A 26245-nucleotide genomic window follows, 5' to 3' on the forward strand; every position below is an offset into this window, starting at 1 on the left:
CTGAGGGGTGAGCAGGGTTGTGTTTTGAGACCCTGCACCTCTCCACCTGTTTTCCCTGTGCTCATTCAGAGTTGGGCAAGGGGGAATTTTCGCTTGGAAATATTTTTCCATAAAACACCAAGACAATGTCCCACTTTTGTCCACGAGACTGTGAACAATCCAATGCTACTTTGAATCTTCATCCTGTATGATGACTTCGTTTTCTCTCTGTGAGTTTCTGAGATTTGCTCTTTGTCTCCATTGTTCTGAAATTCTGTGATGATGTTCTCTGGTGCGAGTACATTTTCATATGCTCTTTGGCATATACATGCTCTTTGGAAACTCATACTATCAACTCTGGGGAAAGTTCTTGAACTACTTCTTCCTTCCTTTCTTCTTCTTCTCCTCCTCTTCCTCCTCCCTTTTCTTCTTTTTCTCCTCCTCCTTTTTTAAAAAAATGTTTTGAGATGGGGCCTTGCCCTGTTGCCCAGGCTGGCCTCACATGCCTGGGCTCACGAGATCCTCCTGCCTCAGCCTCCCGAGTGCTGGGCCTATAGTTGTGCCCCACCACTCCTGGCTTGAATTACGTCTTCAGGGAATTTTTTTTTTTCTGAATTTCTGTGTTCCTCTCTTTCTAAATCTCTTTCGTTTAGATCTTGGGCCTCTTAATCTGGGCCTCATGCTGTCTTTTGGTTTTTTCCTTGTTATTTACCATAGTTTCAAAAGGTCTTTGACTTCAAACCTTTTGGTTTTCATTTTTGCAATCGTATCTCTTATTCCTAAGACCTCATTTTCTCCTCCAAATGCGCATTCTCATAGCATTTTATGCTTATTCCACGGTTGCATAGTATCTCTCTCTCTCTCTCTTTGAGAATAAATGACTTTTTTTTTTTGGTACCAGGGATTGAACTCAGGGCACTTGACCACTGAGCCACATCCCCAGTCCTATTTTGTATTTTCTTTAGAGACAGGGTCTTGCTGAGTTGCTTAGGGCCTCACTAAGTTGCTGAGGCTGGCTTTGAACTTGTGATCCTCCTGCCTCGGCCTCCCCAACAGCTGGGATTCTAGGTGTGTGCCATGGCACCAGCTCAGTTATCTTTTGCTTTTTAAAAATATTGTTCTTCACTCCTAGAGCCCACCAGCCCCAGCCAGTCCCGAGTCCCAGCAGCGGGCGGGTGGGGTGTCCACCAGGCAGGACTGGCTGCCTCTCAGCTCTCAGTGCTGGTTTAGGACCCTGCTCGCTGCCTCTCTTCTCCAACTTCCCTAACTTGTTGCTGTTGTCCGGAACTTGTTCTATTTGTCTCTGGAAGTCTTATCCTTAAAATAAAATCCTCTACTGTCGCTCAGCAGAGCTCAGACGCCATGAAGGGAAGTGCGTGAGCTCCCTCTGCCATCTTTAATTAGAAGCTGGATTTTCTGTTCTCACCTCAAATCCACCTTGACCCAGAGCAGTCCTCTCATCTTCTACCACAAAATGAGCTCCTTCTTCATATATCCTGATTTCTGCCCCTGGCTTCCGCTACTCGGTTGCCTACAGTGTAAAACCATAGGGTCACCTTCATGTCTTTGTTTTCCTGGCCTATTTGTGGAACCAGTTCACCTTCTCCTTTTTTTTTTTTTTGTACTGGGGATTGAACCCAGGGGTGCTTAACCACTGAGCCACATCCCAGCCCTTTTCTAAATTTTATTTAGAGACAGGGTTTCGCCGAGTTGCTGAGGCTGGCTTTGAACTCACCATCCTGCCTCAGCCGGGATTCTAGGCGTGTGCCACCCACCAGGCTACCTCCTCCTTTCTTCCTGAGAGTGTCCCCCCCACTTCCCTTCCTCTCGACTCCCAGCTGTCACGTCCACCCAGCTTCCCACAGCAGAGCCTTGGCCTGTCATTGAACCTCCAGCTGGCATGGCGATGGCCTGGCAAGCACCAGCCCTGGGTTCAATACCCGGCAACCAGGAAGGAAAAAGTCCTGGTGACAGTGAAGGCGGCAGCAGAGAGAGAGACAGAAACGACAAATAATGAAGTGTCCCTCTGAGAGCACGCACTTGCACGTCCAGGCACCGGGCTAAGACCTGGAAACGAGTGGGTGAGACACAGTCCCTCTCCTCCAAGGGCCTCAAAGACAGCTAGAGCTGTAGGCAGAAGAACGACCACAACATTCCATTTGGGAAAAATAAAACGTCTGTTTTCCCCCAAAACGTCAAGATCATGTCATTTCCTTGATTAAAAATATTTTATTTTGTCTCCAGTGAAATGCCCAAATTTCTAAGTTGGGCGGGCAGCTTTCCGCCCTCTGCCTCTGATCTGTCTTACCCAGTTCCCCCGCCCACTGCTGTTGAGGGACACAGTCATTCTGGACGGGTGGCCCCTTGCGGACTGTGCCTGGTGCCCGCTCTTCTCTTACCTAGTCTCTTTCCCACACCCGGCTCCAAGGCTGCTTCCCAAGGTGCCTCCAGGAAGCTGCACACACCCTCTTCCAGGGCCCCCGGCCCCTGGAGTGTTTATTTATTTTCCTGGTTGCTGGTTTATTGAACCCGGGTCTTGTGCATGCTAGGTAATCGCCATGCCAGTGAGCTGCATCCCCGGTTCACAACCATTTTTGGGGTGTGTGTGTGATTGAATCCAGAGGTGCTTTACCACTTGAGCTACATCCCCACCCTTTATTTTTTTCAATTTTATTTTGAGTTTCCCAGGCTGGCCTAAAACTTTTGATCCTCCTGCTTCAGTCTCCCAAATAGCTGGGATTGCACGAGTGGGCCACTGTGCCCAGTCGGCTTCATAACTATTTTTATAGGAGGCTTTTTAAATAATTAAACTCCCTGGTAGTGTGATAAGTAGGACCTTTTCTATATTTAGGATTGTTTAGATCAAAAGGGAATAGACCATGTTCGTTCGCACGTTGCCTTACCTTGGCATTGTTGTTGTTGTTATTATTATTATTATTAGTGGTACTGGGGATTGAACCCAGGTGCACTACCCAGCTATCTCCCCAGCCCTTTATTGTTATTATTTTTTAAGACAGGACGTTGCTAAGTTGCCCAGGTTGGCTTTGAACTTGTTATACTTCTGCCTCAGCTACTGAGTTGCTGGCATTATTCTGCTTCTTTACGTATCAGTGGATTTTTTGTTTTGTTTTGTTTTGTTTTTTTCCACAGACTACTTTGCTAGCTCCATGAAGGCAGAGCCTGGGTCTCATAAAAGCCTTCGGTATCCTCCACGCTCCCCAGCACCAGCCTGGGCACAAAGTAGATGCTTAATAAATATTTGTAGGTTGACTGCCCTCTGGGTAGGAAAAGATGCATCAGCCAGCTTGGGGGAACTGTTTGCTATGGAAGCCAAATCAAGAGCTGAGCTGGGCCTGGGTCAGTCCTGGGGGAAGTGTGGTGTCTGAGGTCCAGGCAGCTCATGCGTGCTGGCATCTGGCAACAACCTATCACAAACAAGTACTCTGTGGGGGCAGGAAACAGTCGGATGGCGGGAGTAGAAGAGAAACAGAAGCAGCTGGGTGGGGAGGTGGGCAGGCCCCGGTGAGGGCCGAGGAGCCTTCCTCACCGACCACTCCCCAACCGCCTGCTCTCTCCGGCCTCCTGTTCGCCCAGGGCCCCCTTGGTGTGGGTCACGTGTCAGAGCCCAGCTTCCCCCGGCCAGGCCAGTCCCAGGCCCATGAGATTTCCAGAGCGGGTCCCCACCCCTCTTCTTGACTGCCCTGTCTGAGCGGAGCTCCCTTGAAGTCCTGGGGGAAGGACAAGGAAGCCAAGGTCCGAGGGAGGAGGGAGGCCCCCTAGCACGTGCACTGGGAGATCCCGATCTGGCCTGTCCCTGCTCTCTTTAAAAACCCAAACATCGACAGCTGAGAAATTCATAATAAAACCTTATCTTGCTGTTCCAGCCTGGGCGTCCTCATGGAGAGAGCAAGCGCAGCTGCGCCTGTCTCCTCCTCCACTATGGACCCCTAACCCACCACCCTCCCGGCGGGTCTCCTGGGAAACACATCTGTCCTGGGGCACCAGAAGCCTCCAGCTGCCAAGGTCCAGGCCTCCGATTCCCAGAACCCTGGGCCCTGTGTCACTGCAGACCTTCTGCCTGGGCCCAGGGACCGCCCTCTCTCCTGGGTCTCCCTCCCATCGCCAATGACCTGCTCCCGCTTCCTTCACGGCCACGCCTCTTGCCCCACAAGCAGATGTGGGCCGGTACCCGCGGCCAGCTTCGCAGTGCGCGATCTCCCGCCACCCCTCCGCACCAGCAGCTGGATGTCCTGCAAGGCCAGTGGAACATTTTTTAAATATATATATGTATATATTAGTTGTCCATGAATCTTTTATCTTTTTACATGTGGTGCTGAGTACCAAACCCAGGGCCTCGTACGTGCCAGGCAAGCGCTCTACCACTGAGCTACAGCCCCAGCACCGCCCCCCACCCCCGGGGGCCCCGTCTAACATTTTATCCCCTCTGTCCAGTCTTGAGCCAAGAGTTGCTGAACAGGTAAGGATTCTTCCTTTGGTCCAGGACCCAGACCTTAGTACCAGTCTCCTTTTGTTTTTAAATGAAGTTTTCCAACCACCCAAGAGCTACAGAGAACAAGAGATTGAACCGCGTGTGCCCCCTACCCTGCTCCTGAGGTGGTTATCAGTCCTAAGAATTCTTTAAGTGTGGGCTGCATGTGCCTATGTGCCTTACATGATACAGCTTTCTTTGCATGTTTCCAGACATTATGTAAATGGAAACACTTTCTCTGTTCCACTGCAGCTACTGCTGCTTCTTCCTTTTTTTTTTTTTTTTTTTTTGGCTTATACCCTGCAGGCGAAAAATGCTTGTTTATTCCTTTTCTTTGCAGAATAATATTCCACCACAAGATGTACCCCGCTTGATATCCCCCTCTCATGTGAACAGACACTTCCCTTAGATATCCCCAGGTAGGCTCAGGCAGCTGCCCAGTCCCTCCTTTACTCAGTTGTTATGCAAAGTGCCTCCTAATTTCATTATCAAAGCAAAGCCCTATTTAGGACTTTGCCACTTGTCACCTGGATGACCCCAGTAGTCCTCTCAATGGCTCCACGGCTCTAGCATTCCACTTAGCCCGTCTTCCCCATAGTGCTTCATCTGAGAGCCCCAAATTGATCCTGTTATTCCTCTGCTCCAAAACCTCCCAGGGGCACTGTGGCCCCCTGCAGTCATTTGGGTGTGGGTTGACTACATCCCTCAAGGCCTCACTTGTTGAAATTTAATCCCTGTTGTGAGGTATTAAGAGGGTGGTGCAGACCTGTAATCCCAGTGACTTGGGAGGCCGAGGCAGGAGGATGGCAAGTTTGAGGCCAACCTCAGCAATTTAGCAAGATTCTGTCTCAAAATAAAAAAATTAAAAGGGCTGGGGATGTGGCTCAGTGATAAAGCACCTCTGGGTTCAGTCCCCAGTACCAGAAAGAAAAGAAAAGAAAAACCAACCAACCAACCAACCACCAAAACCAAGAGAAGGTTAATCTGATGATGCAGCTCAGAGGTGGGGCCTTAGGAGGTGATTAGGCTTTGATAAGGTCATTAGGGGACCCCATGATTGATCCTGGTGACTTTATAAAAAGGAGAGACCAGGGGCTGGGGAGATAGCTCAGTTGGTAGAGTGCTCGCCTCACAAGCACTAAGGCCCTGAGTTCAATCCCCAGCACCGCAAAAAAAAAAAAAAAAAAAAAAAAAGGAGAGACCAGAAGAGATGCATGCACGCACACTCTCTCTCTGCTCTTGTCATGTGATGCCCTTTGCCTTCTTGGGACTCTCAGCAAGAAGTCATCATTAGATGCAGCCCCTTGACTTTGGATCTCCAGAACTGTGAACCAAAACAATAAACCTTATTTGTTTATAAAGTTACCTGGTCTCTGGCATTCAGTTATTCACAATAACAAATGGACCGAGACACCCAAGTCAACCACTTAGCTCCCCAGTGTGGTCTTCACAGCTCTCCATAGATTGGCTCTACCTTTCCAGTATTATCTATCAGGACTCCAGTCTCCCTTGCCTCCCTGGGTGTCCCCAAGATCCTACCCAGTCCCACTCTGGCCTTCTCTCTGTTTTGTGCCACCCTTTGGGGAGCTCTTCTGCCAAGTCTAATCTTCCCACTGAGGTTCCCCATCAGCCTTATCTCCTCCAGGAAGTCCACACTGACTACCTCTGAAGGCCACAGAGCATGGTGGTGGCCCCACTGATGTGCCTCTTCCCTGTGTACTAAAGTACAGGATTCCCCCTCTGAATGCAAACTCCTCAATATGACACAGGCCGAGTCTTTTAGCTGTTAATAGCATCATCAGTACCCACACTTCCACATAATTCTCCCCTTAATCTTCTGATTAGTCAGAGATTTATTTTTGGTAGGGGGTAGGGAGATTGAACCCATGGGCGCTTAAGCACTGAGCCACATCCCAGCCCTCTTTATTTTTTAGTTTGAGACAGGGTCTCACTAAGTTGCTTAGAACCTTGTTACATTTCTGAGGCTGGCCTCAAACATGTGATCCTCCTGCCTGAGCCTCCTGAGCGACTGGGATCACAGGTACACACCTCCCTGCCTGGTTAGTACTGAGAGATTCTTAGCACTGCTTTATAGGTAAGGAACTGCGCTCCATTCACTTGCCCAGTCCAAGGACGCAAGTGTGGGCTGGTAAGGTCAGAGGGGGCCAGGTTGCTGGCACCCACGGACCTCCCTGCCTCTGCCTCCCCACTTGGGGTCCACCACTTGTTCTCCCACATGAACTTCCCCAAGCCCCACCTCGGCCCCTCTGCAGGCCTCTCCCCTTTTCCTACTCAAATGTTCCCTTCTTAGCTACAGGGCTCTTCCAAAGAGTCTTCAGACACCTGGGTCCCCAGCGAGCACTTGGACCTCCAAGCCTGTGTGGTAATGGACATTCAAGAAGACATGCTATTAACAGCCATTGCGGAAGCTTCCCAAGGCCACAGAGCTGGCTGCCGGGGCGCAGAGGCAAGGTGGCCCTGGCAGGGCCTGGCCAACTCCTGCAGGGCCTGGACTTACTCCCTTGGGGTCCTGGACTCAAGAGAACGGGCTCCCTGAGACCAGAGACCTGTCCTGTATCCTCTGGTGACCACCAGCCCCTTCTGAGCAGAGGCAGCTGCCTGATGTGCATGAATACTACGTCCCAGAACAGGAGCAGGAGGGCTGGGCCAGAAACCCCGGGTGCTGACTGCCAATGCCCCTCAACACTGTCCCCCGACCCCGGGTTCACCTGACTGCCTCCTGAAGGTGGCCAGCCCTCCAAGTCCCACCTGGCAACCCCCCGCCAGGACACAGGGCCCCTCAGCCCCGGCTGCCAGCAGGACCACCTTCTTGGGAGGGGCTGTTTTTCTAAACTTTTGATCCAGGCCAGTGGAGGGGTCCCGGGACCTGAGTGATGGGGTGTCCCTGTGATCTCGGTGAGGTGCGGTCCCCGCCAGGCCGGCTATTCATGGACTCATCACCTGAAGACCGTTAAACATGGAAGGGACCTCTTGACATAAACGGACCTGGCACGGGTGTGGCACGGGTGTGGCATGGGTGTGTCTTGGCGTGCTCAGGGGTGTGGGTGTGAGTGTGTGGGGGTGGTCCTAGTGCAGTCCCACCTCAACAATGGCCTCTCTGTCTTCACGGGCCTGGCTGGCTGCTCCATCAGGAGGCCCCCGAGTGATTATTTTTATAGGGCGTTTCAGTCTCTTTCTCCGGTTCACTCTGTCCTTTGGTGATTGTTCCAAGCTCAAATTTACCTCCTGCTACCTAGGGAAGGACGGAGACTGGGCACTCTGCAGCCAGGGCCGAGCCAGGGCTGAATTTCTGCGGCTGTTCATCAGTTTCCCCACTGGGAGTCTCCAAAGAAGCAGTGGAGGCGGAGGGGGAATGTCAAAGTCAACAGTGTCACTAGGAAGCTGGGACGAAGCCACAGAGCCTCCAGCTTCCCTCTTACCTTTCCCCACTGCGACTGAGTCCTCCTTCTCAATGCTTTACCTGTTTGCCTCTTTGATTTCCTGTCTCGGTTTCCTCATCTGTAAAATGGGGATAATCATTGTATCTAATTCAGAGTTGTCGTTGTATTTAATGAAATACAGAGCTTCTAGAAGAATGTTTGGCCTATAATAAGAGCACATTAAGTGTTGATATTTATTACTACTATTAAAAATATTTGAGCCCTTCGCTGCTTGGCTCCAAAGCTCTCTTCCTTTCCACTAACTCTCTTCCTCCCTCTTGCCTCCTCCCGTTTTTCTGCAGGATGTTTCAAGGGTCACGGTTGGAAGGACCTGGCAAGCTCCAAAGAGCAAAACGAACACTTTTCAGCCTTGGGCCAAGCCCGGGGCTGTGCGGCGGGAGCTCGTGAGCCCCGCCCCTCCTCCAAAGCACAAGTAGGTCCCCAGGAGCAGATCTGCCTTGTCTACAGCGCCCTCTGCTGGCCATTGGCAAAAGACCTTGGGCAGGGGTGGCAAGCGAAGCGTCTTGAGTGCAAGGGAGAGATCTGCCAGTGCAGAGCCCTTAAAATGTCCAGCTTGGAGTAATTCTCTTTTTTGCCATCCTGAGAACGTATTCCAAATATAGTTCCCCCTTCAGGGAATAAGGATAAAACCAGAGAGAAGCAGACAGCATGCAGGACTTCCTGAGAACCAAATGTGATTGAGGGACCGGCAGAGGAGTTGGTTCCTACTTAGAAGGTTAAATAATGGTGTGTGTGTGTTGGGGGGTGCTGCCCCATGTGGGGTCTGTCAGATCAGTAGGAAAATTAGTTATTGAGTCTATAAGCTCCATGCACCCAGAAGGTGGTGATCCAGGGCAGCCTCCTATTTCTTTTTTCTTATTTTAAAAATGTAATGAATATATTTTTGCGATACTGGGGATTGAACCCAGGATACTCTACCATTGGGCTACATCCCCAGCCATTTTTATTTTAATTTATTTTGAGACAGGGTCTCACTAACTTACGTAGGCTGACCTTAAACTTGCTTGACATTTTCCTGCCTTGGTTTCCTGATTAGCTGAGATTACAGGAGTGGGCAGTCTCCTATTTCTTTCTTTCTTTTTTCTTTTTTTTCTTTTGGTACCTGGGATTGAAACCAGGGGCACTTAACCAAACACTGAGCTACATCCCCAGTCCTTTTTATTTTTAAACAAGGTCTCAGTAAGTTGCTGAGACTGGCCTTGAACTTGTGATCCTCCTGTTTCAGTCTCCCAATTTGCTGGGATTCCAGGTGTGTGCCACTGTGTCTAGCCTCGTATTTCTTCCTTCCTTTTTTTTTTTGCCTTACTAGGAATTGAACCCGGGGCTGACTCATGCTGGACAAATGCTCTACCATTGAGTCACACTTTAGCTTTCTTTCTTTTTTAAATTTTAAGACAGGGTCTCACTGAGTTGCTGAGGCTGACCTCGAACTTGGAATCCTCCTGCCTCAGCCTCCCAAGTCATGGGGATTCCAAGTGTGTGCCAGCCTGTTTCTAACATTGCAAGACCTCATTCTCTGCCAGTGCAGAGATAGTTCTTCCTTCTACCTCCCAGCAAACTGACCAGACTTTTACCATAGCTCTGTTGGAGGGAGAAAAGGAAAAGGACTCTAGCTGAAACTGAAGCTCTGCCAGGGGTACTGTCCAGTGAGGCTGGGTGCCATCTTGTCTGGAGTCTGGAGTAGGAAGGAGTCCCCTGGGACCAGCCTGCAGAACAGACTCTCTGCTCCCAGGGGCAGGGTAAGGGAGTTAGTTGGGTGCTTGGTAGTCAACACCTCTGGATCCTCTGAGGCTTTTGGAGCCAGAGGTGGCTGGTGGGTCTCAGCTGGGAGGGGGAGGGGAAGCGGCTGCAGCAAAGGCAAGGGTAATTGTTTTATTGCATTGTAGAGAATGCCGTGTCCACAGATTACATGCAGCTACATTCTGTTGTACAGGGCCCCGTGGCCTCCAGGGAGGGCCAGGAGGGCAGATTACAATACACAGCAGTGCTACTTCATACAGTGTCTGGGGGACAGACTGTGGGCAGAGGGCAGGGAAACTGAGACTCCAAGCTGAGCCCCCCAGCCCCTCTCCAGGTGCCAAGGAGGGACCAGGAATTCACCCCAGGCTCTGTGAAAGTGTGTTGAGCTCTGGGGTGGGGAGGAGCAGAGGCCATGGGGATGAGGGAGGCCACAGTGAGCCAGACAGGAGGAAGTAACCACGGTGGGAAAGGACACAGGCTGGCCAGAGCAGGACAGAAGCCAGCAGACTGCACCTCCGGGTCCTGCCAGCTTTCTCCTTAAATGTGGCTTCGGCAAAGTTCTCGCAGTTTGGGAGAAATCCGTGGAAAGGGTGATCCATCCCAGTTCTGGTGCTTTCTCAACAACTCCCCCACCCCAGATGCACTTCCTTCCTGGGCCTGCCCCTGAGGCTGGAGGAGGGATTGTCTAGAAGGTGACCTTGGCAATGGAAGAAGGGACCCAGCAGGTGAGCCCTGTGAGACAGTCCAAGGCCTGGGAAGGTGGGAGGAACCAGGCTCTGACATGGAAGGAGACCCGGCTGGGCCTGGGGCCATAGGCCTGGGAGGTGCCAGCCCTTCTCTGGTGCAACAGCCCGGGCTGCCTCCTCTCTCCTTTTCCTCCCCTGACGGATCAGGGTCTCTTTGGGGGTCTCAATAATCCCCTTTCCAACCACCAGAGCGCCATCCCCAGCCTGGCCCAGGTGCCACCTCACCTGCGAGTGAGCACTAAGACAAGGACAATGGGCCCTGAAAGGCCCCAAGGCACGGGGATGGGGGTCTCCAAGGGTGGAGGCCAAGGTGGAGGAGCAGGAGCCCTGCAGCCATCCCCCCTCCCCCCCCCAGCCCAGGAACAGACCAACTCCCTGGCTGAGGACACTCAGCAGAAACTTGGATTCCGAACCTGTGAAAAAATGGGTGGGGGTGCTGGGACCTAGGGAGAGGAGAGGCCGGCTTAAGTGTGGAGGGGGCCGGGAGCAGAGGAACCAGACACCCTGGTCCCCAATCCTGGGGCACACGCCCACATGCCGCATGCCCGCTCAGCCCCACCTGCTCCCACAGCAGCCTTCCAACCTGACGCCCCTCCCCTCTTCCCTGGCTGACACACACAGGGCCCGGTGAATAGAGGACGTTTAATATTTCTGTGCTGGTCACATGGAACACAGGTGGGGACACATGGGGGAGGGGGGGGAGGGCCCCTGCCTCTCAGGAGGGGTCACTTGTGATGGGGTATGTTGGGGTTTCTTGGGAAATATCCAAGGAATCTTCTCAGCAAAGGGGCCTGGCCGGGGTGTTCTGAGCACCCGACACACCCTGTCCTTGGCCTTAAGTTGGGGTCCCCCATAGGGGGTCTGTGGAGAGTCTCACTTTTCCAGCGTTTTTGCTGGAATCCACACTCCCAGCGTGATGGGGGACTTGGTCCAGAGAGGGATCTGGAGAGCCCTCAGGAAGCAGCCCAGGTTTGGGGACCAGGGCTCTAGTGCCCACGGCCTCCCTTCTTTCTGCCTTCTCTCCTTCCTCCAGGCAGGGAAAGAGCAGAGCGGAGGCGAGAGGGCCAGGTCCCAGGGTCCTCGGGCAGGGGTGGAGGGAGAGGGTCTTGCCACCAACAGACACTGTAAACTTTGGTTTAAAACAATAACTTAAGTGAAGGGAGGGCTTCCAGCCTGGGGCCAGGGCAGGAGCTGGGAGAGCAGGGCGTTGGGAGGCGACAAAGGAAAAAGCCAACAAAAAGTTTTGGTTTTTGCTTCCGGCATAAGAAAGGTCTTTGGTCATCCGTTTAACTGGGGGGATGGGGAAGGGGTGCTGAGGGAAGGGGAGGACTGCAGCTGACGCAGGCGGAGGGGAGACTGGGGCCAGCCTCCCCTTCCGCTGCCCCATGCTTCCTAGTAGTGGGCACTGTCAGGCCCCAGCGGGCCTCGGGCAGCTGGGCTCCACCTGCAGGAGTCCACCGGCACAGCCTCTGCAGGAGGTGGCGGGCACTGGTGCGGGGGCACTGGAGGGGCACCCAGCAAAAGTGGGGCAGGAGGCTGTTCGGCCTGGACCTGGCCTCAGGTGGGGGGAGGGCTGGGGCCCGGCGGCCCGCTGGCACAGACCCCCACAGGGCACGCACTGGTCCACCCCAACAGCCCAAGGGCTGGTTTCTTGTGGGTGGTGGGAAACTTCATTCCCCCGCCAGGGCCAGGGCAGGGCTAGGAGCTGGAGCTGGAGAGTTATTTCTTCACAGTACGGAAAAGAAGGTGGAAGGAAGCACAAACTAGGGAGGGCCTCTGGCCAGGTGCGGCCAGGGCTGGAGAGGGTGGCTTAGCCCCGCCTGCGGGTCTCCATGGCGCTGAGGGGCCCTGTAGGGGGAGCCGGTGGGGGACGAGGGCCCTGCTGCTGCTGGTGGTTGGGGGAGGTGGTGTTCAGATGTAGGGGAGGGTCTGAGAGGGGTCTGGGCCCTCCGTGTCCTTTTGCCGGTCCCAGACCAGGGGTTCGGTGTCCCCTTGGGGGCAGGGACCATCCTGCCCCCAAGCGCTTGTCAGTCAGGTCGCAGTGGGAGGTGCTGGCCCAGGCCTCCCCATGAGTCCTGGAAGTGCCTTCAGGTTTGAGGGGCTGTGGAGAGGGGGTAGGTGGGGCCGGGGTTCTGGGCCGGAGGGGTCTCCCCGCTGCCCTGCCTGCCCCTCCAGGCCCTTAGGACAGCTCCTCTCCCGGCAGCTCCTCCTCCAGGTCCCTGTCTTCTGGAGGCCCCACAGTGCTGGGGTTGGGGGGACCCAGTGGGGGCCCAGGTCGCCTGTCTTCCTCCGCCTCAGCCGGCTCCTCTTTCACCTGCACTTGGTGGCTATGGGCAGAAGAAATGAGCTGGACGGGCTTCCCCTCATCCCGTCTTCCCTCACGCACCCAAACCTCGGGCACAGTGGGGGGCCCCCAGGGTCTTCCCCAGGGCCCGAGATGCCCGAGGTCTGATGTCCCGGTAGTTCTCTGCTCACCTGTACTGGGGCGGGGAGAGGCGAGGGGGGCTGCTGCTGCCATTGCTGGGCAGCGGTTCCACGGGGGCGCCCACGTCGTCATGGCTGAGGGGCAGAAGGCTGCTGGCAGAGCCGGGGTTCAGCATTCCAGGGCTGTTGAGGAGAGGGAAGCTGCTCTCGGCCAGGGCAGCCTGGAGCGAACAGGATTGAGCCGTGTCAGCGCCTCCAGGAAGCCAGTCCCCTCCTCCCGTGGGCCCTCTGCAGAGGACCAGCTGAGGCCGGGGCAAGTCAGGGGTGAGGAGAAGGGAGCTGGGTGGGCTGGAGTGGCCCAGTCACCTGGTAGCTGGCATTAAGTGCTCCGTAACTGAGGCCAGAGATCATGTTCTTCACCAGGGTGGGGCTCCTGGGGGAGAGAAGGCAGACTGGCTCACTCGGCTCCCTACTCCCGCCCTCTCCGGATCGGAGGGTCTGTGCTGTGCCAGGGACTGTCCCTTCATTTCCCGGGAGGTCGCAGCAGGACCAACCTGTCTGCTGAGGCCTGCTGTGTTCTGATCAGGCAGTCCTGAAACTCACCAGGCCCTGGGCAGCCACAGCCCCTGCCTAGGGGCTTAGCCCCCACAGGGGCACCGCACCTGTCCAAAGTCTCAGGACTAGTAAGGGGAAGCAGGATCCCCCTGTGTCTCTCCACATCAGGCCACCCCAGCCTTTTTTCTCTCTGGCTTGCATTTTCTACTGTTTGACAAGTCTGAGCTGTATCTTCCAGAGTTCCATGTCTGCAAAATCCACACGGTCTTGCCATCCTGAATTCTGGGACTATGCAATAAGTCATTTGCTCAGCTTGTCCCCGGGTACTCCATACAAAAGTCTCTTTTTTTTTTTTTTTTTTTTTTAAAGTACCAGAAAGTGTTAGGAGAAAGCAATGGTTCAAGGCTGCCTCTCTACCACCATGATGACCCTATTTACAAAACGTCTCAGAGATTTTAAAAAAACTGGTTCAAAATCACACAGCTGATCAGACACAGAGGTGCAATTTGAACCCAGGTCTTTTTTTTTTTTTTTTTCCCTTTGGTACCGGGATTGAACCCAGGGTATGCTTAACCATTGAGCCACATCCCCAGCGCTTTATTGTGTATTATTTAGTTGAGTTGCTTAGGGCCTCACTAAATTGCTGAGGCTGGCCTTGAACTCGCAATTCTCCTGCCTCAGCCTCCTGAGCTGCTGGGATTACAGGTGTAATCTGGGCCTAACCCTGAACCCAGGTCTTCTTATTCCAAGTTGGTAATGAGACATGGCAGTAACCAGTGTAGAGACGGGTCTGTGGGAGATGGCTTCTCCTGGATGCCACCCAACTGCCTGGGGAGAGGAATCCTGGAGGGGAAGGGGCACTACAGAAGGATTCTTCTAACTTGCTTCAGGTCTCGCTCTCCTGACCTACTTGCCTGACCCAGGGACCCTGGCCCAAAAAGCACAGGAAGAGGTAGGCTGAGCGGGGGATGCCCAGGGTCAGGAGAAAGGTGCCATGAGGGAGGACAAGAGGGAAGTCTGGATCCTCTCTGGGCTCCTCAAGTTCCATTTACAGCGCTGTGTGACCTGCTGCTAGCCCTTTGCTCTCTGTCTTTCTCCCCTGCCAAATAAAGAGGGGGGCCCAGGGGTCTCAGAGGTTGGCTCATCCCATGATGATAGGGGAGTGTGGACTCTGGGGACAGCAGATACCTACAACCCAGATCTCGTTATGGCTAGTTTAGGCTTTGTCTCTCTCTGGTACTAGGTTCCCCTAACTTCCCCTCAGTCAGAACTGGGGGTAGGAAAAGACATAAATGCCCACCTTCTGATTCCAGCTGTCCCTCTTTCAGCACTGGGCTCCTCCACGCCTTTGTTCTCCCTGCCTCCCCCAGCTGGCCCCCTGGAGAGCCTTGGGGTGACCTGGCTCATACCCAGTGCAGGTGTGGCCCACCCAGGCCTGGCCCACATACCCTGTCATCTTTGGTGGTCTCCGCTTCTGGTACTCCCGCTCGTCCACGGTCCACACAGCGCCCTTGACGTTCTCCACGCGGACGAAGCACTTGTGCAGGCTGAGGTTGTGGCGCACGGCATTCTGGGGGTGCAGTGAGGAGGGGCTGAGGCAGTTGCTGGGCCCTCCTCCACTCAGGGAAGCCCACACAGGCATCTGGTCCAGTTCTACCTCCCAGGCCCAGCAGTCACCTGTCCCAGGTCAGGGACAGGGAGGGGAAGGGCCGGGCAGGAGCGGGGCCAGTCAGAAAGTGGACTCCCAGCTTGCTCACCATGGACAGCCTTTGAGTACCTCCCCCTCTCCCTGCCACGTTTAGGAAGACTCTGTCTATGGACTACATGATATCTAGGTATTAATAATTCATCTTCCCAATCATCACCCCCCAGAGGCACACGGAGCCCTTACGCCCAGCTTCTGATGAGCGTGGTCGTGTTGGGCACATGTGGAACTTGCGCTCAGCTTTTACAAGTTTTGGGAATAACTCATGAACCTCACTGCTGCCCTCTCGGGCCCTAGGAGTCTGGAGGCCATGCTTCTTCATTGAGAGCAGGAGGCGGGCAATAGAGGCCCGATACACACTTGTGGAAATAAACAAGCCAGGAGGGAGAAGAGTAGCGTGCCTAAGTAGTTGCCTAAGGCAGGAGGGAACGGGAAGGGACGAGTCACCCTATTGCTCTCCCTCCCCCTGGCAGGGTAGCTTCAGGAATTGAGGTCACCTGGTTTGTAGGACGCTTGGTGAGGATGGGGTACTAGGCTCTTCCCCCCCATACCTGCTGCCACGCACCCCTGGCCCTCTGTCCTGTCCCTGTGCTCTCCGCTATGCTTTTCTGTCCCCCACTGGTAGCCCCCAGCCACCACCATCCCTGCCTTCGTCCCTGTCCCCATCCCTTGTCCTCCCCACCGCCTCACCCCATTCCTGTCTCCTCTTTACATTTCTAACCGGGGAAGAAAGCGGGCATGGCGGGCAGCCCAGGCCCCTGGAGACCCCCTCCCCTCTCTCCCTTCCAACTCTTGCCACTTGCAACTGGCCCGATTTCATTACCAATTTTAATTTGCCTCTAATTAAATCCTGTGTATTTTTCCGACTCGCTTGCTAATCCACGAGGGAGGCGGGCGGCTGGAGTGGAATCTCTTGGAGCGATAATTACAAAGGGCCTAATCACGCCGGGGCTCCTGCCTCGGAATAAATTTGCCCGCATTACGGGGCTCCGATCCTCCGCTTTGCAAATGAGAATGACCCCAATTTCCGAGGATGGCCTCACCGGGGCTTTTTTCCCTCATTTCGAAGCCTGATTCGTGATGAGAGACTAATTCGTTACGCTGAAACATTAACGGCAATTTAAGGGGTCTGGTGGGGGCTGCGTAAACAAAAGGATGGGCCCACAACATGGGCCCTGGGAGGGGATGGACACGGGGAGGGCCAGTGAGGACCATCAGCCTGGCAGATGGTCGCTCTGTCCCCGTATGAACAGCAGCTGGCCTGGTCCACACCGGCTCCCAACCCTTCTGCCCTAGTCTGAAGTAGATAGCATCTCAAGGTAGGGGCCAGGAAGGGTAAAGGAAGATGGAAAAAAGGAAGTCAAAATCATTTAGTGGGGGAAGAAGAAGGACTTCGAGGGGCCGATTAATAGGTAGAAAGTAGAAATGGCACAGAAAAAGAGTCGAGTACAGACAGGGCATATTTCTCAAGAAACATGAATGAAGCATGGCTTAGAATTAAAACCCTGATGGTCAAAGTGGACCTGAAGCTGAGACGGATTCTGCTCTGCTATAGGAAGTACAGGCCATGCAGTGTCCTCAGGTGGTGGAGGCAGCACAGCAGAGCACTGCTAATTAGGAAGGTCACTCACTCAGCCATTCACTTTCCCCCAGCCCAGCCAGCTTCACACTAGGACCCCCACTAGGTGTGGGAGATGGAGGTGAAGACCAGGCGGCACAACCAGTCCAAGGTGGTCGGTTTGGAATATAGGGGAGGGGTGGCTCAGGATGGTCACTGAGTAGTTAGCTCAATGAAGTCAACTAAGCCAGTTCCTTTTGACTATGACAGAAGCCAGAAGTAGAAAATTGCAGTGAAGAGGGGCAGGTGAGAGAGATTGCGGGTGGTGGTGGTGGTGGTGGGCAGTACGCTGTCTTCAGGGGGGTTGCTGTCTTATGGGAATGAGGCTCTACATTGCCGCTCCTAAGAGCAAAGTATTAGAATGTAATATTAAAGTGAACATTAGATAATTGTAATGATCCCTGACATTTGTACTGGACTCTATCACTTCTAAAACCTGGTATCTGATCTGGCCTGGAGACAGGACTAGGTAGTCCCAAGAAGGCCATGATGGCTTAGAAAGAGGGCAGAACTGTGGTTGGCAGGAAATGACATCACGCATAGCCAATCAGAACAGCCTCACAGCCTCTCTTCCAAGCTTTGTGAGTTAGGCATGAGGCTACAGAAACCAGGAAGCAGTCCCTCCAGCTGCACTCAGTACACTCCCAGGGCAGACCCCACCTGGGTCTGGGCTGCTGGTAGGGAGGGAGGCCTCAGGAACACTTGTTGAAACGTGGTGACAATGGGGGAGGTACCTGCTTAACTGCAGTTCCTGCACTAGTCAGCAGGGGGACTCAAGAGCCAGGGATCCAATTAAGGTTCTGAGATGTGGACCCCCTCCAACCTTCCCACAGGGGCCAACACTTCCTCCTCCTTCACTCTAGGCCATCCCAATTTAGATGTCACCCTCCCTCCCTACTGCATGAGTGCCCGCGCGCGCGCGCACACACACACACACACACAGGCACACATGCATGCGTATACATCTTATTTTAGCAAAAATAAATAAATAAATGCCTTAGCGCCCTAGCCTACATATTTGTGTTCCATTTTTCTAGGGTCCCCCTCTTGTCTTCCTCTGGTCCCCCAGGAAAACTCTCTGGTTGAAGGTGTTGAAGTAACTAATTGGATATAGACAATTATCTCCCTGCCACTGGAGGCAGAGCCGGGGGAGTGTGTGAGTGCCTGTCTGTGTCCCGGTATACAGTCCACGAGCCTTGGTCCACCGTGGCCTGGCCCGCTTACCCCACCACATGCCACATAAGCTGTCTTCAGAACAGGTGGTTGTACCCAGGATATCCAGACACCTAGGGCCTCTGAATACCAAGCTTGGGCATCACCAAGTCCTGAGGCCTGACATGGGGCTGAAGTCTGGAGGTCACAGGAAGGATTTCTTCCCAAAGGGAGGAATTGAATTCACAGTTCCTGCTGAGGTGGAGAGAGGGCCTATGGTGCTGCCTGGGTCCTGCTGGGCCATTTCAACAGGACTAATTGCTGATGTCCAAGGGCAATGGGAGCAGGGGCAGGGGCAGGGGCGGGGCGTGCCTCACCTTCCAGGTGGCAGTGTTCCTGCGGAAATAGGCGAACATCCTTGTGAACCAGTTGTAGATCTCGTTGAGGGTCAGCTGCCTATCTGGGGTTTCCAGAATGGCCTGCAGGCAAGGAAAAAGCCAAGGGGCCCTCAGTCTGGGCCTTGGAGGGACACAGCTCTGTGCTTCCTAGAAAGCAGTGTGCTTGGGACCACGGCCATGGGTTGGGGACTGTTTGGAATTCAATCTGTGAGCACAAGGCACCCTGAGCACGGAGGGCACGTGTGAGAATATGTGTGAGGCTGGGTGTGCCTGAGGGAGAGACATCAGTGTCTATGAGTGCTTGTGTGTGAGGGTGATCGTTGTGCGAACACTGACAGAGAGGGAACCCAAGGGTACTGGCAAGGCGGAGCTGAGGAGAGAAAGCAGACAGGGCCACCTGAGCGTGCATACCGAAATGAGCACACGAACGACAGTGTGTGCCCCCAGAGACACACCCATGCGGGCTGCGGGCCTGCAGACCATGCAGTGAGGGAGGACTCACGTCAGGGGGAAGCTCTACTCCTTGGCCCAGGAGCCCCCAGGGGCTGGGACTCCCTCCCTGGGCCATAGGGAGGCTTGGGCACAGCCTGGGTGCTGCTCCCCAGACTTACTTCTGCTCCCAAGCTCACCTGGCGGATGAGGGAGGCATAGGTGAAGGGAGGCCTGACGTCGGCGTTTTTGTAGAACTCATGGTTCTGGGCCAGCTCTGGGGAGACAGGCAGAGGAGGAGGTAGCCAGATGGGCCTCCAGGGAAGCGGCCCTCCCAGCAGTGGCCCCAAAGCCCACTTGCCCTCACCTGAGGAGATGGGGGAGCAGAACTTGTCACTGCTTCTCCTGCGGGCAGGACCCCCGCTATGCAGGGAGGCAGAGCCCAGCCCAGGGGGCCTCAGGGGCGTGACAGGAGCGGCTGCCGAGGTCGGTGGGTGCACGAGGCCATCTGGGAACGGGTCTGCAGAGACGGTCACCTTGGAGAATGAGGAGGAGCCAGGGGCCGGGTTCAGCTGTGAGCAACGGGGAGGGGCTGAGAACCAGCCCCTGGGGGTCCTGAGGGCCCATGGGGCTGTGGTGGGACCTGGGGAGGCTGGAGCCATAGGAGAGTCACTCACTGGCTGGCTGAAGGGCTTGGGCTCAGAGGGCCGCATGTGCAGGTGGGCCATCATGGCCTGCAGCCGTTCGCTCTCCTTGGCGAGCTGTGGAGAGGTGGAGAGGCTGAGGCAAGCAGGAGGCAGTGGGCTCCTCTTCCTCCTCCCATCCCACCTTCCACCAGACTCCTTAAAGAGCCCCTTATCCCCCAACTAGCCTCCACAAGTCAGCATCTGGGCTCCCTGTCCCCTGCTCCCAGAAGCCTCAGCAATTCTCAGCTCCTCTGCCAATTCACAACCTCGAAGGCCAGGACCAGGGGCTGCTAGCTCTGTGAAGCCTTTCTCTTTCTCCTCTGGCCCACGGCTGTCAGAGTCCGCCCCGTGTGTCCCACACTGGAACTCAACACCACCCCTGCACACTGGGGGCCTTTGTCAAACCAGCACACAGAGTCCAGAGACTGGCTGAACGACACCCAAGTGCCTAGTGCGTGGCACCTGTGTGTGAGGACCTTCGAGTACTGAATGGAGATGCAGGGATGAATGAATGGTTCATTCACCCCATTCATAAATTCAATGCATCTTTCATGACTACCCTCTCTAGGCAGGGCGCTCTGCTAGGAGTCAGAGGAAAATGGGTAAATATTGATTGGCTAATTGACAGACTGTCCAAGGTCACCTCTTAAGAACTGTCCTCCAGAGCTTCAATGTGGGAAGCCATGGGAAGCTGCCTTGGTTCTAGACCTGCCTCTGTCACTCAGCAGCTGAGTGAGCACCAGCAAGTGACTTTGGCTTTTCGTGCATGAGTGTGCTCACTGTGTGGCTGGGAATAATCACAGTACCCGCCACACAGGTTGCTGGGAGGACTCCTTGAGCTACTTCGGTAAAGTATGGAGTACAGCACAAAGCAGGTGCCTAGCTGTTCGTGTCATTTTAATTTTTACGTAGCCTGAGTCTCTTCTGTACTTCCTAGCAGAGATGCCCACAATTTTGGTTCACCCCTCAGAATCCAGCTGTCCTCACTCTCACCCCAGTTAATTAGGACCTAAAAAGAATAAGATCATGGCTTTGACCATGAGACTCTAGAGACCTCTCCTGGAAGGTGCTGTGGGCAGGGGCCCTCCTGCATCCCATGGGCCACACCTGGATCTCCAGCTGCTGCACCACCTGCATCTGCACCCGGCACTGGGCTGTGCTCCGGTCGTCCAGGGCATGCTCTGTGTTGAGGTGTCTTCAAGGGGAGGAGGCGCAGAGAAGAAAGAGTTGGCCCTGCTGTCACCCACCTCCCCAGTCACCTGCCAATCCCGCCCACCATGGCCTGAAGAGCAGACAGATCAAGAGATACAAAGAAAAGGGTGGGAAAAGGGGGCAACGGAAGAAGCCTTCTCATCAGCCTCCTTTGATGTCTTTGCTAAAACCCCCTCTACAGAGAGATCTAATTGCAAATGAACTAATTAAGTAAACCTCTGACGAAGCGTGAAAACAATTTGTTTGACCCTGATGCGGAGTTAATCAGTCAGTGACAGAGCCTGGCACGGTTGTGGCAGCTGGCCGCCTGCTGCCAGCCGCCTGTCCACCTCCCTCCCTGCCTGTCCCCAGCCCTCAGCCCATCTCAGGCCATCACTGTCCAGGCTGTGGGGAGGGTGGTGGCTAGAGAAATGCTCCCAGCTGGTGCCCCAGGGAGGGGTGGGGGAGGCTGCAAGCCTAGGAATACAGATGGGTGGGGTGATCAGGGCTCTGTGGGGGAGAGGACCTAGGTTCCCTGGAGTGAGACAAGGACAGCTGGTGACCAAAGGCCCCAAGGGGGCAAGCTCTGTGGCAGAGGTTGAGGGGCCCTGTGGGGAAAGGCTGCCGGGGTGCCACCTACTTGATAAACTGGCCCAAGTCTTCACACAGGGTCTCACAGCCTGGCCACTTGCACTCTCCATGTCCATAGAGGGGGTGGGATCCGGGGGTTTCCTCGTGGGAGGAGCTGGGGGGGAGAGGGGGAGGTGGTGGTTGGAGACCCTAAAGACCCCAGCAGCCCTGGGCCCAGCTCAGTACCAGTTCCCCTGCTGGTGATGTTTCTGTCCCAACTACAGGCTTCCTAGGGGCCTCACACCATCTCCTAAGCCCTGGGATGGAGGGTGAACTCCGGGGTCCCTGGCTCCTAAACCCTCCCTCCCTAGGCCCCCAACACACTGCCCTGAGGGCCCAGCCCCCTACCTGTCTCTCCGAGATGTGAGCACAGTGGGCTGTCCGTTGGGCAGGGGGTGGTGAGAGAGTGGGGGGGAGACCTTGGGGGGGGCCGCGAACGAGGTAGCGGTGGCAGCTGTGCCAGTGAGGTCCAGCCCCTCCTGCTTGACGCTGTCCTCGGCAGGCTGCCCTGGGGCACTCTCACCCTTCCATAGCTGGGGCAGGTCTGACGGGCACACAGCTGCTGTGGGAGAGACAGGGGAGGCTGGCCGGGCCCCAGGAGCATGTACGACCCCTGGGTCCAGGGAAATCTGGGGGCTGGGGGGCACTCACCTTGCGGGAGGGTCTGGAGGGGCCCTGAGGCTTGGCTGGGCTGCAGGCTGACCAGTCCCTGCCTCTGCAGGTTGAGCAGGTGCTGCTGCTGCAACTGTTGCATCTGCAGGAGCTGCTGCTGGAAGGCCAGCTGCTTGTTCCCCAGGGCCTGGGAGGGTGCCCGAGGGGGCGGGCAGAGAGGGTTGCCAGCGGCCTCAGGCGTGCTGTCCGGCCCCCACCCTGCGGCCACCCCCTCCCAGGGCCTGTCAGCCCCTGGAGCTGTCGTGGTGGCGTCTGCAGCTGCAGCTTCTCTGCTCCCGGCCCAGCTTCCATAGGGCTGCATGCCTCCTCGCGGTAAACACACGCACGCATGCACGCACGCACGCAGGCGCGCAAACACACACAGCCAGACCCAGACACGCAGCAGCAGGACACCCTCCCTCCTTCCCCTCCTTCCTCCGCTGCTAGCTCAGCTCACAAGGCAGCTGTGTGCCTGGGGGCGGGGGCCCTCATCACCATGATAGATAGGCCGGTCAGATGTGGGGGCCACTTCTGCCTAGAGGGCACCCTTCCCACATGCCTGGGGTCCCCCTTCTGCTGGGGAGAGGGATTGTCTCCCCATACCTGGATCCAGCCATGTCTTGCTTTTTAGACACAGAGAATCAAGTAGCCCCATGGGACTCAATAGGTAAGAGCGGGCGGTAGGCCAGGCTCAGGGAAGCAGGGTGCTGGGCCTCGCGGGCTCTACACGCAGCACACCCGCTTCCCCCCACCCCCACCCCGAGTGAGTTTTCACACAGGCACTGACAAGTCAGGCTGTCAGCAGGTCTTCTGAGCCCTCGGAGCAAAGCATGTCCTGGGTGTTTTGGAGGCTAGAGTGTCTGCCTGCCTCCCTGCCCTGGGGAAGGGAGGGTGGGGGGTTGGCTCCTCAATAAGGAGACAGGAGGATAAGCCCAGCCTAGAAGTTTAAGGGCAGACAGGCAGCAATTACAAGACCCTGGGGGCCGCTGGGGGTTTGGGAGAAGGCCTGGACATCATCAGGGCAGCCTTCTGGGAAGAGGTTACCGTCACCCTGGGGATGTGGTTTGGTCAGCAGGAGGGAAGCACAGGTCTCAGACATGGGGGAGGACACAGAAGCTCAGGAGGTGCTGTGGCACAGATGGGGCAGGGGCTGTGCACTGGGCAGGGTGTCATTAGAAAGGACAGAAGCACCAAGAGACAAGTGGGCAGGATGATGGCATGACCATGTCACAGCTGGACATTAGCGTGGACAATAAGGCATATAACCTCCGTGTGTGCGAGGCAACACAAGAGGCAAGAAGAAGGAATGAAGGGGAACAGGGATGGGGACATGCGAGTGGGCTGCCGTTGCCTTGACCCCCCGATCCACGGACCCCTTCTCCTAACTTTTTCCTGATTTTTCTATTCCTACCAGGTGATTATCTCCTGATCACTTTCAGACTGCCAGCCTCTGGGCAGAAGAGAGCTGGCTGTAGGCGCAAGGGTGGGGGCTCCTAGGGGGACACCGGGTGCCTTGACAGGGGCCCTGCTGCAGCCTCTCACCTCTTTGGGCTGCTGTTTCCCAGCCTGCTGCTGGCTGAGGAGCTGAAGGTGCAGCTGCTCTTGCTGCTTCTTGTAATATTCCTGCAGCTGGCAGGGAGCAAAGGGATGGTTACCTGCAGGGACTGCTAACTGCAACCCTAGCCCGGGCTCCCGCGGGGTGGGGGCGTCTCATAGAAGCACAGCCTGGTGTGGGGAGATTTGCTCTCTCTAATCAGCCTTGAGGGTCCTGGAGCAGGACTTGGGGTAGGGAGAGAGTGGGCAGGGAGGGGAGGTGTCCCACCGCCGAGAACCCCCCCAACCTCTTGGTGGATCTCCTGAACAGCCCTAGGGACAGGGGCCCAGGATGGTCCAGTACTTTGCCCTTGATTGGAGTTCCAGAGATAGAAGTGGGGCCAGAATACTGGAAAGGAGTATGGGGGTGGGGTGAGGGGCTGTTGAGACTGGACCTTTGGCCTCTCCCTGCTGCCCTGGAGGAATGCGGACCAGCCTAGCCTGAGCAGTCTCTCTGGTTTCTGCCTGGGTTTGGGCACTCCGTGAGGTTGGTAGCAAACAGGGAGGGATGTGGGAGGCCAAGGGCAGGGCCACTGCCCTGGGGTCAGACTCACCTGCTGCAGCATGAGGGCCTGCTGCTGCTGGAGCAAGGCCTGCAACTGTGGGGGTGACAGGATCTGCTGCACCTGCTGCGGGGTGAGCATCTGCGGCGACATCATAGCCACTGACACGGGCACCTGTAGGATTCACCCTGTTAGCTCGAGGCAGTGCCCAGGGACCCACCCATAGCGTGGCAGAGGGGCTGGGCTCAGATTCTGGCCGTGCTGCCTACTGACTGTGTCTTTTTGGACAAGTGACTAACCCTCCTGATCTCCATTTTTCTTGTGTCTAGAATGGAAATAGCAATAGTGCCTGCCTCGTGAGGGTATCATGAAGGTTAGTTAATCTGAGGGCACAGCCTGGCACACAGCGAGTGCTTATAAGGGTCGGCTGTTACAGTAGGATGTCTGTCCTCCATGTAGACTAGACCCCAGTGATGCCAGTCAGGGGACCCGTGCTCTGGAGGGTCACCCAAGAATGGGAAGGAACAGCACCGGCACATTCCCAGCTCACACGGTCTGAGACCGCCAGCCACGGCAAGCCTGCCAGTTGGGCAGTCTGCTCCACAGGAAGGACTAAAGGACTGGCCCACCTCAACGCCAGCCCTGCTCACAAACATGCCAGGCACTCTGGCACAGCTGTCTAGATGGCACATAGAGCGGCCCAGATCTCAGGCAAGGACCCTCTGGTGGTACCATCCTCGGGAGCGAGTATGCAGGAGGCAAAAACAGCAGGCACAGGCTTAGGCGGCAGGCCTCTACTCCAGCTCTGCACCAAACTCGCTGTGCGGCCGCCAGCAAGTCACCTGCCCGCTCGGGGTCAGTGTCCTCACACGTAACACACTGGGTTGGACTACGAGAAATAACTCCTGGGGGACCACCCAGGGCTCTCGAAGCAGAGCAGCTTTCTGCCTCCTGCCCCAGATTTCTAGGGGGCGCAGAGGAACCAGGTGCAGGGAGAAAGCGCAGGGAAACGCAATCATCATTCCCAGCCTCTGAGACCGGCAGACTGGGGCAGTCACGGCCAGGCAGGTGCAAGCCACTATGCTGTCCTGGGACTAAATCCAAGGGTGCTCTACCACTGCGTGACACCCCCAGCCCTTTAAATCTATTTTTTTTTTTTAATAACTAAGTTTTCTTTCTTTTCTCCCTATGTGGTACTGGGAACTGGGTGCAGGAGTACTTTACCACCGAGTTACATCCCCAGCTCTTTATTTTTTATTTTGAGACCGGGTCTCACTGAATTACTGAGGCTGGCCTGGGACCTGCAATCCTCCTGCCTTAGCCTCCCGAGTAGGTGGGATTACAGGTGTGTGCCACTGTGCTCAGCCTGAACCCGCGCTTCAGCAGGACAGGTCTTCTGATGGGGCTGCCACTCGTCCCACTCTGGGCCCTGTGTGCACAGCACTCCCAAGCCCTGGCAGAGGGACTGGCACATAGTAGGCACTAAGTGTTTGCTCCTCTGAGCTGAAATACCTTCCCCAGCAGACCAGAGGCCCCTCTGAAGGGCCGGGGAGAGAGGGAGAGAGAGGTGTGGGCCAACACAGTCAAGGAGTGGCATGCAAGGACTTGTTCTCAGCAGGACAGGTGAGTTCCCCAGGGGACAGCCCTGCCCAGGCTCTGCCCCGCCTGCAGGGTGGGGAAGGAGTTGCTTCCCTTCCCAATCCCAGCAGGGCCACAACTCAGCATCCAGCCACCCCCAAACCATGGCTGAGGAAATCCCCAGGCACAGGGAGGCTCACCGCAGGGAGGTGCAGCGAGTCCAGGGACAGCAGGAAGTGCCACTGCCCCCACCTCTTTTTATGTCCCCCATAAAACTAGTGGCTGGGATCTTACCTGGGCTTACTCCCTTACCCCAGTCCACCTTTGTCCAGGGGTAACAACCTGACCTAGTTTTTTGACGTGGACAAACCATGTGAATGGGGACCCAGGGACTGATAAGGCAGCGGGGGATGTGCACATGAGCCTGGGGCAGCTTCCTGGTTTGTTTTAAACCCCACTTCTACCTTTGAGTATATCAGAGAAGTCTGGTGGCCTTAAGTGGCAGGGCAGGGGTTCTAGTCCATGTCTGAAGTCCATGGAGTCCAGTTTTCCACACTGCCTGCCCCAACCTGGAGCAGGCCTGGGCCATCTTGGGGCTGAAGGGGCCACTATGACTGAGATTCCAAAGGTGAGCTGCCCTTTTTGTAGCTGTATCCCAGCAGAACTCTCTGGAAGCCAGGCTGCTGGGGTGTCATGACCCACACCCCAAGGAGATCT

At 55.5% G+C, this 26245-nt stretch overlaps 1 protein-coding gene across 4 annotated transcripts in view; it reads right to left on the bottom strand.

The window, feature by feature from the left end:
• Positions 1 to 9855: 9855 nt before the first annotated feature.
• Foxp4 (forkhead box P4) overlaps positions 9856 to 26245 on the bottom strand; it is a 50787-nt gene continuing 34397 nt past the window's right edge. The window contains exons 4-17 of one of the 4 annotated variants that reach the window (XM_047558552.1): positions 24002 to 24124; positions 23397 to 23483; positions 21855 to 22002; positions 21552 to 21762; positions 21214 to 21318; positions 20490 to 20577; positions 19374 to 19457; positions 19064 to 19268; positions 18897 to 18973; positions 18247 to 18348; positions 14843 to 14964; positions 13206 to 13272; positions 12891 to 13060; positions 9856 to 12742 (exon numbers count right to left, since the gene is read on the bottom strand). In XM_047558552.1, coding sequence (XP_047414508.1) covers positions 12595 to 12742; positions 12891 to 13060; positions 13206 to 13272; positions 14843 to 14964; positions 18247 to 18348; positions 18897 to 18973; positions 19064 to 19268; positions 19374 to 19457; positions 20490 to 20577; positions 21214 to 21318; positions 21552 to 21762; positions 21855 to 22002; positions 23397 to 23483; positions 24002 to 24124 — 1737 coding nt within the window. In that variant the 3' untranslated portion in view covers positions 9856 to 12594. Of the gene's footprint in view, positions 12743 to 12890; positions 13061 to 13205; positions 13273 to 14842; positions 14965 to 18246; positions 18349 to 18896; positions 18974 to 19063; positions 19269 to 19373; positions 19458 to 20489; positions 20578 to 21213; positions 21319 to 21551; positions 21766 to 21854; positions 22003 to 23396; positions 23484 to 24001; positions 24125 to 26245 lie in introns of all 4 variants that reach the window. The other 3 variants (XM_047558551.1, XM_047558554.1, XM_047558553.1) reach the window with 3 other exon arrangements.

Source organism: Sciurus carolinensis, chromosome 7 (assembly GCF_902686445.1).
Source record: "Sciurus carolinensis chromosome 7, mSciCar1.2, whole genome shotgun sequence".
In the NCBI taxonomy this organism is placed as follows: domain Eukaryota; kingdom Metazoa; phylum Chordata; class Mammalia; order Rodentia; family Sciuridae; genus Sciurus; species Sciurus carolinensis.